Raw genomic sequence first — 15141 nt, 5'->3', positions numbered from 1 at the left:
GCACCACCGCACTCCAGCCTGGGTGACAGAGCGAGACTCCGTCTCAAAAAATAAAATAAAATAAAATAAAAAAAAATAAAATAAAATAAAATAAAACCACAGTCTTTGACACTGTCCCCAGCAACTTCCCATAATGAGCTAATACATAGCTCCTTCTGTAAAGATAAGCAAAGACAGAAATATCCCTAGACACAGAACATTAAAAGCAAGCTCAGGAAGAGAACAGAAATATCCCCAAAATGTTAAAACAGGAGAACATGTAAGAATGTCTCTAATTTTTATTAATTAGATTTAAGAGGAGGCGATCATAAAGAAGAAACCCTACGCCTATTACTTACATTAAAAAAAACTGAGTCTTGAATAAAATTTTCTCATTGTTTTACTCAAAAGCTATACTCCCATCCTACTTATCATAAAGTTATTAATGGAAACAAATGTGGCACCAATAACCAAGATTTCTCATTTCTAATTTGCTATAAATTTATAAAACACTTTCTCCTAAAACTTACAGTTAGCTTCTTATAGTTTTCATAGTTTGCATCTGAGACCATATAATCGGCTTCTCATAGCTTTCATTTTTGTATTTGTGTTTATATTTGCATTGCCTGTCATTTGCAACAGTGTAACTTTAAGAAACCATGCCAAATTTAATTTACATTTTTCCCTTTCACAGGGAAGAGCAGGCCTTATAAACAGGTTGTGCTAAGTTTTATCTTAACTCCTATCACAAAATCAGTCTCCTGAGTATAGCTTCTTAGTTGGTTATTTTTCTCACTCTCTTATTACCCAGGCTTTTTGTTTTCCTTGTCACCATCAGTTCTATTAGTAAACCATCGCTTTAATCACTGACCCACATGCAAAGGTATATCTTCTGGTAATATCAGTTTATGTTCTCATAAAGAACTGGCATTCAGATCTAAAATAAAAAAATAAGTTAGGAAATAGAGCTTAAATTCATTTCCTACAAAATAAGATTTTAAATAATCAATCAAAGAAAAATCATGTAACGTGATGGAGACTTGTACATATGCTTGTTACCTGTGTCTCCAAGTTCATATAAGAGGAAGCCATCCATAGCAAGGTAATTCTGAAACCTTTCCCTGTTGATCCATGATGACAGATCACCATCTTCATACTCTTAAAACCAAGACAAAGGTTGACAAATTCTAGTATAAATATGAGTTTAAGATAGTTATAATAGCTTTAATCTGGTAATAGGTATAAAATGCCTGACAGAGAATCATACGTCCATAAATATTATTTTTAGGAATTTATTGCAAGCGTATGAGCAAATGTACATAAGGATTAATGCACAAAGCAATCTTCATTTATAGCATCATTAAAAATAGCATACAAATAATTCAAAATAAAGGAAATAATCAAAAGATCCTAAATTGGAAATAATTTAAACAAATTTTGGTACATGTCAAGAAAGATTTATAAATTTTCAAAAAAACATAACTGAACAGATTACAAAACAATACAGGTTATAATACAATATATAACAGTGTAACTGTAACTCTGTAAAAAAAAAAAAAAAGTATGAAAAGATAAACTCATAGAATGGTAAAATGAAGTCAGTTATTCCTAAATGGTGACCCTGGATCAATGGTTACACTCGGGTCATGGCACTATAGGTAATTTTTATTACTATTTCTTTGCTCTTCTCTCTTTATGACAGTCTTCCTAGTTTACAGCTCTTTCTCAAAGGTACAACTAACACACATATAAAATCATAGTACCTTAGCTTTTTTCCAATATAAAATAATTCCTCTGCTAAGCACGTAGGAAATATAATATCTAAGAGAAATATTACACCCTGATTAGAAATATAATTCTTAAGTAATTGTTCAAAATTATTACAATTGCATAAAAAAGGTGATGTAAAGCAAATGTCTGTAAAAGCCTACCAATACATCTGGTTGAAGATTGGATTTTAATGACTTCTGGAAAGATATGCTTTTTCTTACTATGCGGAAAAAAACATTTTCAAGTTATCAAACCCAAAAAATAAGTGATACAATGCAAATCTTAAAGTATTTATGGATTTAAATTTACAAATTAGGAAAATAAACATAAAACTAGAAATTGATTACTGGGCCACAACGTCCACTCCATGCTAAAAGCAAATTTTCTACGAGATTGCATACAGTGATCAATTTGAATTTCATTTGAAAATAAACCATCTCAAATACTGCATGTTCTCATTTAGAAGTAGGCAGTAAACACTGGGTACCATATGGACATAAAGATGGGAACAACAGACACTTGGGAGATGGGGAGGAGGACAAGGGCTAAAAAACTACCTATTGGGTACTATGTTCATTACCTGGGTGATGGGATCATTGTACCCTAAACCTCATCATCATCCAATATACTCATGTAACAAACCTGCACATGTAGCCTCTGAATCTAAAAGCTGAAATTATATATATAAGAAAGAAAATATCCTCCTGAGTCCCTATTCCAATGCTTCTAAACATTAGCAACCATTAAATATCTAAAATAAGGATTCAAAGTAAAGCCTCTGCTTTGAATGTTTCAGGCAGGTTCTAAATACTACTGCAGGTTAGAAAAATGCGATCTTTACGATACCTATAGAAACTTAACATATTATATTCCTGTCTTTCTTAAGCATGGGAGAACGTATCTGAAACGTGGAGCTATAACAAGGGGATGCTTTCCTAGGCAGCTTCAAAAACCTGGTATCTGTTTATATTTAAACATCTGTTTATATTTAAACAGATATGATCAGGTCTTGTTTTGTTCTAAAAAGGAAGAAACAAAGTGCCTCTCTGAATTGCTAAGAAACTCATAGTAGAACAAGAGATTTGAAGACGGAATTTTGATACCATTGATTAAGTATTTTAAACTGGAAAAAAAATCTCTTTAATCCTGTTTCTTTATCTGTAAAATGCTAAGAATACTGATTTCAAGGGACTGTTGTAAAGATCAAATATAAGATCACATACATTAAGTGCTTATATGAGGCGTACTGCAAGCAAAGAGCAGGTGAATAGACTAGGTGTGGCTATAAATTATTTTCCTTCTTATATTTTCATACACGCAAGTTTCTCTGAAGTTCTTTTTTAAGCCCAATGTCTAATACAGACATTCAATAAACATCCAATTAATGGATGGCTTAATAAGCATATGATAAACCTGCTATTTAATCACAGGTCTGTCTCCTTATCTAACATTCTTAGCTATATCCTTTGTAATCCTGGGGTATTCATCTATCTGCCTTATTACCTACCTCACAGATTACTTTGTAAATAAAATGAAAATGTCAACTTAAGTATGCAGATAGTACCTTTTATATGATAGCATAAATGGGTGGCTATCATCTATAGAAACAAATAAAATTCAGCTCTCACATTTATTTAAAGACAATAAAGATTAGAAATGTAGTCTAATAACATGACTGTCAAAACGATTAAAATGCTACTTATAACAAAACAAATTGTTCCTTTTATTGAAAAGTCTTCTACTCATTTGAATTATTTCAGCAATTCAAAGTTTACTGCTTTCATCTAGTCCTAGTTTCCTTTCTGTCACATAGAATCCAGTAAGAAAACCACATTCTAGCATATTTCTGAATGAATGGGTGTTCCCTATCTGGCCTCAAACATGTTAACCACAAGCCACAGGAGCCCACCGAGCATTGAAATGCGGTTAGTGAGAACAAGAAATTGGATTTTAAATTTTATTGAATTAGAATTCAGAACGCTAGCAAGAATGCTATCAGCTGAGACTGCACTCACTTTTGCTTTTGAGTGGCTTTGTGGTGTCCTACAGATGTCGAGTTTCACTGTTTCCCTTGAAATTTAAAATATGCCCTGTAGCCCCTGTGAGTTTGCTGCACTGCCCTGGGGTATCTCAGAGCACAGTTTGGAAAACATGAAAGTAGGCATTTCAAAATACCAAGGAATAATGTTAGTTGTTGTAGCTGCATGTGGTTTATCTGCAAATAAAAAGCCTACATTTTATAAAGAGATGCGTAATATAAAGCCCATGGTGATGAAATGCCAATACAATTTGCTTTAAAGTACTTCAACAAATTCAAAGTTGAAGTTGGAGCAAATGTCATGATGGGCAAAGATCTTGGTAAGTGTTTAACTTCGGTGATGGGTATGCAGGGCTTTACCGTTCTCTTTACTGCGATGTATGTTTGATATTACAATTAAAATATTTTAAAAGTAGACCAAGTATTTGCTTCAGTGAAGAAATGTTGAATAGTAGGCAAGCGGTTATTTCTAACAGCTAAGGGGAAATGTCGCTAGGGAGGGATACACAGGGGCTTCAACACTATTGAACATGTGTTACTTCTTCAAGTCTTTTTCTGTATCTGAAACGTTACTTCAAAAAAATTAATTCTGAACATTTTAAAGTAATGTATAAAATCACATAGAATTTATTCCTCAAAACACATACAATTTAACAAACAACAACAAAAGAAATGTTGTGTAGGTAAAGCTCGGAATAAAATAACAACTAAAAGTTGAAGGGTGAAAAACCCCAAAACATCAGTCTTAAGTAATGAGAACTGTTATTCTCATTAAACAGTAGAAGCATTTACAAAATCCTTCCACCGAAGTCGTATAATAGACATTTTAATTTTAAAATGTTTTACATGAGTTAAAGACTTGGAACTTACCGTCATAAACAAAGTAAGTTTCGTCTTTGAACACAAGCACAGCCGGCATCTCTTTTAGTGTCACGTACTGCAAAAAACCAGAAGTTTAAATAACTTTTATCACTAAAAAATTCTAATTAGTAACTATACTTTCAAAAGTCTTGAGATACCAGAAAACACAAACACACGTAAAAATAACAAAAAAGAATGTCACAAACAAAGAGTACAGTCAATCCCAAACTCATCTGAGGAGTATATATGAATCTTTTTATATATCCCCTGGTACAATGTCCTGTTTGCTATAGTAAAAACTGTGGATTATTTTTAACTGATAACAGACTTAAACATCCATCAGCCTATTTAGGTTTAAGTCCTTCCCCACCACTCACTGGCTGTGTGATAATGAGCCACTTTACCTAGGGGAGTCCGCTTCCTCATCTGTGGAATAAAGACACTGAGACTGCCTACCTCACAGAACAATTATGAGAGTTATGTCACATACCATAACTGAGAGCACTGCTTAAAGTGTAAACTGCTTTATAAGCCACTTACAGTAGTAATAAGGGATTCATTCAGAAAGTACCAGCTGCTTACACCTGAGTTGTACTTATTTCGAGAGTAAAATTATACTAGAAAACAAATATCAGATCAGAAGACAAATAATTTGAGTAAACCACAAAGAATTATGACATGAGCATGGTAATACTGAAAATAATGGCAAATAAATAAGTAAATGAGTGGATAATGAAGAAAAATAACAATAAAATAAAAATAAAGACAGTTGTCCTGCAAAAATCAAAAAGGGAGGGAGACACATCTCAGGAGACAGAAAATAATACAGAATGATTTGGTTACATTACTATTAAAAAACGATATAGCACTATGAAAATAACAATTTTAAGGGCAGTGCAAGAGCTCTTAAGTCAAGCATGCTCCATTCACCTGCTCTTGGCAACTCATCCACACAGATGCTTAGGAAGTATTTTTCAGCATTCAGCACCTCCCTCTTTCATCAACATCCCTGAATGGTTCTTACTAGAACACAAATGACACAGTCTCAAATCTTCCAGCCATCTAGTCTCACATACTCTGAAGCTCTCTTCCTCTCCCGTGTTTTCTTCAACTATCTTCTATTACTGTTATAGTCTGCACGCCAATCTCCTTCGTTCATCTGTAAGTATTCTGAAGTCAGAAACTGTCTAAATTCATCCTTGTACCCCCTTACTGCATCTCCTGGGGTTTTCATAAATACCAGTTGCAAGGCTAATGAAGCTCTGAAGGACAAAACATTAATATTCAAAGTATGGGAAGACCACAAAATTAAGGGCTTTGCCCTTATTTGAGAATCATCTATGGGAGTAAAACTCCTATTTCTCTGAACTAACTATTATTTCCCCCAGCAGACTTTTCCAAATACATCCTTAAAACTAAAAAAGGGAGATGACAGATATTAACATCTTCAGGAATAAAGAATGACTAAACAAACTAGTTGAGAAGGCCAATTAAAAAAATAATAGAAGTAATGCACAAATACTAAATATGCTTACATAACAGGTGCTATATATATGCCTACCCAGGCTCTCTGGGTTCTAGGGATTTTGGCCTAAGACACCTCATTGTTATCTGAGGATTAAGATGGTGTCAAATGGTGCCAGGGCCTAGAACACAGCAAATCCTCTGGTGCACTCCAAGTGCCAACTGCTTGCAAAGCTTTGTAGATGAGGACCTAGCATACATTCTCATCTCTCATACAAAAATTGGTTCACTGGACTTAGGAGACAAAAATGTGTAAGAAGTTCAGATTCTAGTACATTTTAAGCCTTTATGTTACATCAGGGCATTCCAGAACAGTGGTTTGTAACCTTCTGGGAACGCTGTCGGAGATTCTGATGGCAAGTGTGGCCTCTTTTCCTCATCTTACTCAAGGCAGTGGCAGCCCGTCTGGAGCAGCTGCTGCGGGAATGCCGGCTGCAGCAGGGGAGGTGCAGCAGCGGCTGCATGCTCCGTGGAGCCAGTGGGGGCCGGGAACAGGCGGGAGAGTCCTACCCGCTACCAAGTTCGTGGGGCGGGAGCCCCATGCTCCCGGGTGTAGCTGAAGCTGCTCAGCAGTGGTTTTGGACCCTGGCATCCCTGAGCTCTCTGGGACTCAGAAAGCAGCCACCCTCCCCCCCAACTCCTGCAGGTTCAAAAATGCCTGCTCCTGCTCCCTGGCCTCTTCCTGCTCCCAGTGCCCGCTCTGATGTTGGAACAAAGTTGTGGCCGAGCCCGAGTGTTGTCGCAACTTAGTCGGGTGTGTGTGCTCAGGGCGGCACTGACACGCCAGCTCCCACCAGTGCCTGGGCTTCCTCCAGACTTTGGACATCGACAAGCGTGGGAGAGAGGCTGGCTCAGCACAATCTGCAGGCACTCCTCGGCATGAACAGCCTGGGTGCCACAGACGGTATAATGATGATGGCGGGAGTCAGACAGGTTCCTAGCCAGGAAGGAGTGGGTCCCCAGTAAAATCCCAACTTCCGGCCAAGGAGGGCCTGAAGCCTGGGGGCCAGGCTACCAGTTCTGGGTGAAGTCCACGGTCTGGAGTAAGAACTTCATTGATGACCATACAGCCAACTGGATAGTGCCTTTTCTAGGCCTGACCGTGGCCACCCATGGACCACTCAGCATGCACCTCCTCAATTCAGAGCACACAAAAACCCCAGACTAAGCCAGACACAGACTTGTCCGGATGACCTGCCTGTGGAAAGGAGCTACCTACTCGGGTCTCCTGAGTGCTATTCTGTTGCTCAATGAAGCTCCTCTCTGCCTTGCTCAACCTCCAGTTGTCCATGTGCCTCATTCTTCCTGGATGTGGGACAAGAACTTGGGAACCACTCAATGGAGGGATTGAAGGAGCTGTAATGCAAACAGGACTGAAACATGCCCCCCAGTCACCATGTTGCAGGTGACAAGAAGGAGAGGAGAGCTATGACCCTCCTGGGAGCCCAGACCTTGGGGCTCCCCAAGTCAGGGCTGCGACACACTGTTAACACCCTCTTCAGGGCTCTGCAGTTCTTGGTGTTTTCTGAGCTTTCAGGTGCCACTGCATTCCCCTTGTCCAGATGCTGCTTCTTGCAGCAGTGGAAGCCACTTGCAGCACATCTAGTCCAGCCACAGCCTCACATGCAGCAGGTGCCTGGAGCTGCCTTCCCTGTGGCAGCCAGCATGCCTGGCTGTGTGCAGTGGCCAGATCCCACACTTGCTCACTCACATACCCCTTGCTGCTCCATGCGTGGCTCATCCTTGGCAGGCATGGGATCTGGGCCTGTAGCATGAGCCAAGTGCAGCCTGCCAGGCTGAGTGGGCGGAATAAGCCCAGTGGGTGCAAGCAAAACCCAAGCAGAGGCACTAGTGGCCACAGAGGTTTCTGGTGGTGAAGCGACAACCTAAGGATCCCATGACATTACCTTCCCCTTCAAAAGTAAATACATATGCATAAAATACTTGGCAAACCAAAATGGGTTTAGGTTGTCCAGAAACTGAGGTTCCTCCAGGAGTCGAAAATCATTGCGGGGTACATAAGATAAACACCTACATATATTGCAGGAAGCATTAAACACCTACTTAGGCAAGTCTGTAATCTTAAAATATTTAAACATTAAAACATTTAAAAGAAATGAAATGTCGGACTTACCTTTGTGAAAAGAAAAATATTTCAATTTTTTTTTATAATTTATATTGATTCAAAAGAAAAACTCCCCTGACTTCTCTCATGTTTCCCCTGAGTTACTGCCAAATTCCTAAGGTCCCCTACTCATTAAAAGTTTCCTGAAGAGAAGTCTACACTTGCGATCTCCACTTTCTTACTTGCCATCAGTGTCTCTCAAACACCAATAAGGTTTTGGTCCCCACTACTCCTCTGAAAACCACCAACAACCTCCATGTGGGCACATATTGTGGTTATTTTCCTCTCATTATTTTCTTGATCACTTTGCAAAATTCTCACACAAACTGTTAACTCCTTTTAAAACACTTCATCTTGGCTTCCAACTCATCTCTTTTTCCTAATTTACTATTTTTTCTCATTTTCCTTTGCTGACCTCAGGTTCTGGGCCTACTTATTTCCTTAAAAAATTGCTTCCCATGTCTAGGAAGGTTCTTTACACAGCCTTGACTTAACTCTAGACCCCTATGTCCAACTGCTTATTTGATGCTTATATTTAGATTCCCAATATGACATTCTGAATCAAATTAAAATGAAAATTCAAAGCACTTTTCACTCTCCATATTTTCAACCTCTTCATTCTCCAATATTCCTCAAGCTCATAAAATACCACCATCTACTCAATTGTTCAAACCAAAACATCTAAGAGTCATCCTTGATTCCTTCCTATTCTTCCAGATCAGCAAGCTCTGACAATTCTATCTTCTAAACACAACAATCCTTTCACTTCTTCCCAACTCTCACTAACCATCAAGCCCAAATTTCTGAGATTACTGCAAAAGTTCAATTGGTATCTGTGGACCTACTCTCATACCTATTTAATGCACTCTGCACTTAACACAGAGTAATGTCCTTAAACAAGAACATTGGTCCATGTTCGTCACAAACTTCAACCTCATCACATGCACTGCCATGACTTACAAAGCCTACACTGCTCTCTACCTACTTCCCATCGCACTGTATGCACTACAGTCACATTGGCCTACTGTTTTGTTCCGTATTATGTCAGGTGTGTTCTCATCTTGGACATCTGTTATCTGTTCCTTGTTTCTGGAGTATTGTATCCACAGATCTTTGCACGGCTCCTTCATATCATATAAAAGTCTCATTTCAAGTATGTTCTTGAGACAAACATTTCTTGACCAATCAACCTATAGCACCCATCCCACTCCTATTTGCCCCAACTACTACACTGTTTAAAATTTTTAAAAAATTATTATTATTATTATTATTATTATTATTATTATTTGAGATGGAGTCTCACTCTGTCACCCAGGCTGGAGTGCAGTGGCGCGATCTCGGTTCAACGCAACCTCTGCATCCCGGGTTCAAGCAATTCTCCTGCCTCAGACTCCTGAGCAGCTGGGATTATAGGCCTGCGCCACCACGCCTGGCTAATTTTTGTATTTTTAGTACAGATGGGGCTTCACCATGTTGGCCAGGCTGGTCTTGTACTCCTGACCTTGTGATCCGCCCACCTCGGCCTCTCAAAGTGCTGGGATTACAAGCGTTAAGCCACCAGGCCCAGCCTTAATTATTATAATTATTTTTTTGAGATGGAGTCTCGCTTTGTCACCCAGACTGGAGTATAGTGGTTCAATCTTATCTCACTGCAACCTCCACCTCCCAGGTTCAAGTGATTCTCCTGCCTCAGCCTCCCAAGCAACTAGGACTACAGATGCGTGCCACCATGACCGGCTAATTTTTGTATTTTCAGTAGAGACAGGATTTTATCATGTTGGTCAGGCTGGTCTCGAGCTCCTGACCTCAGGTGACCCACCCGTCTAGGCCTCCCAAAGTGCTGGGATTACAGGCATGAGGCACTGCACCTAGCCTTTATTTTTTTTTCATGGCACTTATGATATTCTGTTTATCGACTAGTTTAGTGAGGACCACTATCTCAGTTTGAGGATCCAAAAATCACAGTATTTGCCACACACACACACAATAATCCACCACTTGTAAGCCAATTTAGGAGTTTGAGGTATCACTTGTCATCACTGCTTTTATTTTAAAAAGAAAGAAGCACCAATGTAAATCCCTAAATGCTATGAATCTGATGGTATTTGTTTATTAATAAAAAGAAATCTAATACCAGTAGTAAAGAATCAGCATGTTTACTCTTTCTACACACATCACAGTAAATAAATCTGATATTAAAATCAATAATTTAATCAAGAAATGATAAATAAATTTTATTTATTAAATCAAGTAATAATTTAATAAATAAAATTGTCATTAAAATCAAATGTTAAATATTACCTCAGGAACCACTTCTTCTGAGGCAGAAAAGAAGTACGTATATACAATCAATTCTGAAGCAGCATCTATGTATTTCTCCTATGAAGATACAAACAAAACAGTCATTGAAAATGTTAAAGGTCAAAATTCATTCCTCATTAAACAATGAGAGTTACCTTATGTAGTAAGAGTCACCACTGTAATTTGCTACCTTATATCCTTTTAGGTGAAAAGAAGAAATATAAGCAAATAAAATTGTTTCTAAGGCAAAGCCAACGTAATTAAGAGCTTTTATCTTTCTTCAAATAAAGTTCATTGAATATAACATAAGTTCAATTTGTAGGTATTCATTTAATTATAAATTAGACAAACAAAATGATGGTGATGATTATAGGATGATATGTGTGTATACACATACAAAGTCTGCAGTCTCAAAGAGTCAGAATTTGAAAAAGCAGTACAAGACTTAACCAGGTTAATAATAGAAAAAATACTAAGGCAGGCAACATCTACTCACTTTTTACACACTTCTATTTCATATAGACAAACATGACAGAGGGTATACAAGGAAGTATTTTTATTATAAGAAGTACTTAGACCGAATGAAAATATTTCTAGTAAGAGCAGAATAAGTTCTGAGTTTCTAGTGGTCTTGATTACACAGTAAATTAAATTACAATACATCTGTTTCTGAGGAATAAAAAAGTCTTACTTTCAAAGGTGATTCTCCACCTATATAAACAAAAAATACACGGTGTCTCTTCTGCATATGTTCAAACATTTGTTGACTTGGAAGTGGTCGAATTAGAGCCCTGTTGCACAACAAAACAAAAAACAAACTTGAATTATAAACTGAAGTACATAATTTACTCCTATTTATACTATAACTAATCATGTCTCAAGTTATTTTTAGTAATATATCAATTGCATTTTAAGTATATCACAAAATCCACATGAATCTAACAAAACTGTGGTCTATGACTACTATTGCACATACATATAAAAGGTTAACATAGTACCCACAATTTAATCTATCAGTTTCAAAATAAGTGTCAAAACATCCCTTCAGAGAGTACCATCATTACCAGTATTTTGATAGGCAAAAAGACAACTATTGCCCATTTACAATCCTCAGCCTAAAACAAAACACATCCCAAGAGAATTATTTTTTTTCTCCCTTTTAAAACATCATTCACAAAAAACACTGTGAAATACCATCTCAGGAATATATAGTACTTTATTGAGAATATTTATATCTTACTCTGTCAGTTTAAATGGTATACACTTTTTAAGTACCCTACGGAGGTTAAAATCCAAAAGTATAAAAAGCATATCATTAATCATTTTCAGAAAAAATAAAACGGAAAATGACAGTCATAACATTACATAAGAACCTCATGAAAACAAAAAATGTTATTATACAAGCATTTTTCAAAGCAAATAGATTGAGAAATGAATTACATCATAGGTTATTATAAAGCACTTCAATTATAAAATATCATTAAAAAACTAAGAAGAGGTAGTCATCTCTTACATATGGTGTATATATTATAATATATAATTTTCACTCTACCACATTTATAAAAAGAGCAGAACACAAGCCAATATATTTTCAAAATCCTTATAATGCATTGCATCATCACTCTACCCTCGCCTCTATTTTAATACTTAGTAATTAACTTGCAAGTGATGCAACTTCAGAACTGACTCCTGAAATTTCATCTACAATAGAGTAATCTCCAATTACATCAGGAGAATGAATCCCTTCTTAAGCCTCAACCAAAACTCTTTAAAAATTTCCCAAACATAGTGACTAATATAAATCCTGGGAGGATTCAGTACCTCCCACTGGTACTCCCCTCATACAACACAAAGTTATTTCAAAATTTATTTATTCACAAAGGAAATAAAATGAAACATGGTCAATGAGAAAAATACAGTGAAAATTACATCAGTAAGCACCACAAATTTAATATGTAAAGATCACTCCTAATCCTGTGAATTTTCTCAAATAATTTGAGACAGTATTGTACCACCACAAATCCATTCCATTTTAATTTAAATTAAAGCTATTTAAAACTATCAGTATAATATATCCTGTTAAACTCATAAATGCCTATACTTTAAAGCCAATAAAGATTAACACAGCTTGATGACCACTCTCCTCAAGAACTTTCACATGATCATGTTAAATAATTCTAAGCACTGACTTTCTTTATATCCCATCAAAACATAGATTTAAATAAATCAGTGACAAATTCAAATCAACAAGAAATGCTTACAAAGGAATTTGTTTCCTTATCAGTAAAACCTTAGGGATCAGTAACTTGAATAATCTTTGGGTTTTAACTATGTCACATGCTAAGTATAAAATGCACGAATACCTCACAGCTGGCAGAAAGCAGTACATGATAAATAATGAAAAATATTTTAGTTGTATCTAAAATACATTTTCGAGTATCAAAGAAGTATGGATGAAAGCCCAAGTCTGTTCAGAACAATAATATCCCAAGGCTTTGTTGAAAACTCTGAACCAGGCAGTCCAAAAGCAAAATTATCATAAAATAAAGATTCACAGAGTTGCTACACGTAATCAAAATCTGGAAAATGTATTAAAAAAATCACTAGGGAAAATTCTTCTATAGACAAAATGAATTTAAACGTGAGGTTAACAAGTATATAATACAAACCATGGTCTCTGTTTCTTTAAAGCATTTCTTTGGATATGCTGTATAACCCTATCTTCTCTCATAAGTAAATAATCAAATAAATTTTATTTAGGTATGTCCTTAAAATATGTTTGTTCAATACAGTCTATCAAAATATATTTAATTTTCAAATATTAGTAACATACAGTAAAGGCCTTTCCTAATAACTTACCCAGATACCCTGTGAGCAAACTCAATAATATCATCTTTTGTTCGTGGTCCTCTATAATTATATGCCAAGTCCCCTTTTAATCTTAAAAAAAAAAAAAAAAAAAGATTAAAACCCAGATTGTTTTAACTGTTTTAATATTTAATGTTAGTCATTATCCACTGTTTCATAAAATTATATTATATAAAATAGCAAATGCAGAGAAGTTTTAGAATTAGCTCTCACATAAAATATGGTAGGCATTAGGCTGGTCAGAGGACCAGTAACACAAAACAAAAGAAAGAGGCTGCATTCTATTAAAATTACATGAAAATATTTTACTCTGCATTTGATAACTGCATTGTATCTATGCCTTCTGAAAAATAATCGATACACTCATGGTCAAGAGCTTGGAAAATTAAAGCACTATAATTTTCACTATGTTCCCTTTCAAAAGGTAAATGAAAGGACAGGGAAATACAAGTATTTTGGAAGAGGCAAAACAAATGTTAATACAACATTACAATTATTTGATGCTCCAATATTACAGAGTAAAACGATGCATAAAAACAGTTCTTCTAGAAACTTACATAATTCTTCAAAAGCCAACCAATGAATTAATCTGTGTGCCTAATTAACTAAAATTTTAAAAAGGAAAAATTGGGAAGCACAATAGAATACTTACAATTAAACAGAAGAAAAGATAGGATGATTTACTTAACTTAAAAGTAAAAGAGGCTAAGCAAACATTTTAAAAGTGGGGAAGGAGAAAGGTCAACATAAAACCCAAGATATAAACTGAAATCCTTTACATTTAAAATTTGAGTTGTTAAAATATTTTTTAAACTTACTTTATTATAAAATCACTTTCAGAACAATTCCACAGCTCCCCACATTACCAAAATAAGATTAATGAAAATCATGAGAAAATGCAATGAAGTCATGATTACAAAACAAGTCCTTTAGAATTACCACATTTCTTTCAACTTGTACACTTTATAATAGACTTGATCAACACCTACAGATTAGAATTAATATAATCAACTTTGATTCTCTGTATTTCTTTTATCTCACAATCCACGCTTCAACTCCTCAAGGGAAAAAGACCTTTCATAATTTATGACTGTATACCTTGTCCTGCACAGCGCATATCACACAGCAAGCAAAACATGTGAATTAGCCGTAAACAACATGATGACTTAAATATGAAGAAAAGCATAAAGAAGCAGTCCCTCTCCTTTAATTACATACTTCACTTATAAAGAATGGCCAAACCCCAATCTTCAATCCTCCAAGGAATCTACTAAGTAGAGTGAACTAATAAAAATACACATATAAACATACAACACTCAACTTACAGCTTAATTGTTGGATAACCTCGAACTCCAAACTCTGAAGCAATGCCTTGATAAGAAAAAGAATAAAGCATTCTAAATTTTTTTTAAATATGAGAAACTAGGTAACAAATGAGCCTTTTACTTTAAAAATATAGAAATATTTATACAACCCATATAGATACGTTGTTTTTAAGTCTTAAGAATATAAACTCACACAAAAGAAAAAAACAGGACATTCTCATACAAAACAATTACTTAATAATCCAATCTGTGACCTGCACAAAATACTATGACAAAATAAGAAATGCATGTCAAAAGAATAGTTAAAAATTTATAAAATACTTATTTTAAAAGATATTCTGGTTTAAAAA

General features: G+C 35.7%; 1 protein-coding gene across 4 annotated transcripts in view; it reads right to left on the bottom strand.

The window, feature by feature from the left end:
* Window positions 1-15141, bottom strand: part of TMX3 (thioredoxin related transmembrane protein 3) — a 45328-nt gene that overhangs the window by 17086 nt on the left and 13101 nt on the right. For 3 of the 4 annotated variants that reach the window (XM_017867083.1, XM_017867086.1, XM_017867084.1), the window contains 6 exons: window positions 14792-14837; window positions 13458-13538; window positions 11290-11389; window positions 10599-10676; window positions 4658-4724; window positions 1039-1137 (listed from right to left, as the gene is read on the bottom strand). In XM_017867083.1, the coding sequence (XP_017722572.1) occupies window positions 1039-1137; window positions 4658-4724; window positions 10599-10676; window positions 11290-11389; window positions 13458-13538; window positions 14792-14837 (471 nt within the window). The remainder of the gene's footprint in view (window positions 1-1038; window positions 1138-4657; window positions 4725-10598; window positions 10677-11289; window positions 11390-13457; window positions 13539-14791; window positions 14838-15141) is intronic. The other variant, XM_017867085.1, reaches the window with a different exon arrangement.

The sequence above is a fragment of the Rhinopithecus bieti genome, unplaced genomic scaffold (assembly GCF_001698545.2).
Source record: "Rhinopithecus bieti isolate Rb0 unplaced genomic scaffold, ASM169854v2 scaffold_2272, whole genome shotgun sequence".
Classification (NCBI taxonomy): domain Eukaryota; kingdom Metazoa; phylum Chordata; class Mammalia; order Primates; family Cercopithecidae; genus Rhinopithecus; species Rhinopithecus bieti.
Note: the sequence above shows the minus strand (reverse complement) of the source record. Positions and strands in the feature narration are given on the sequence as shown.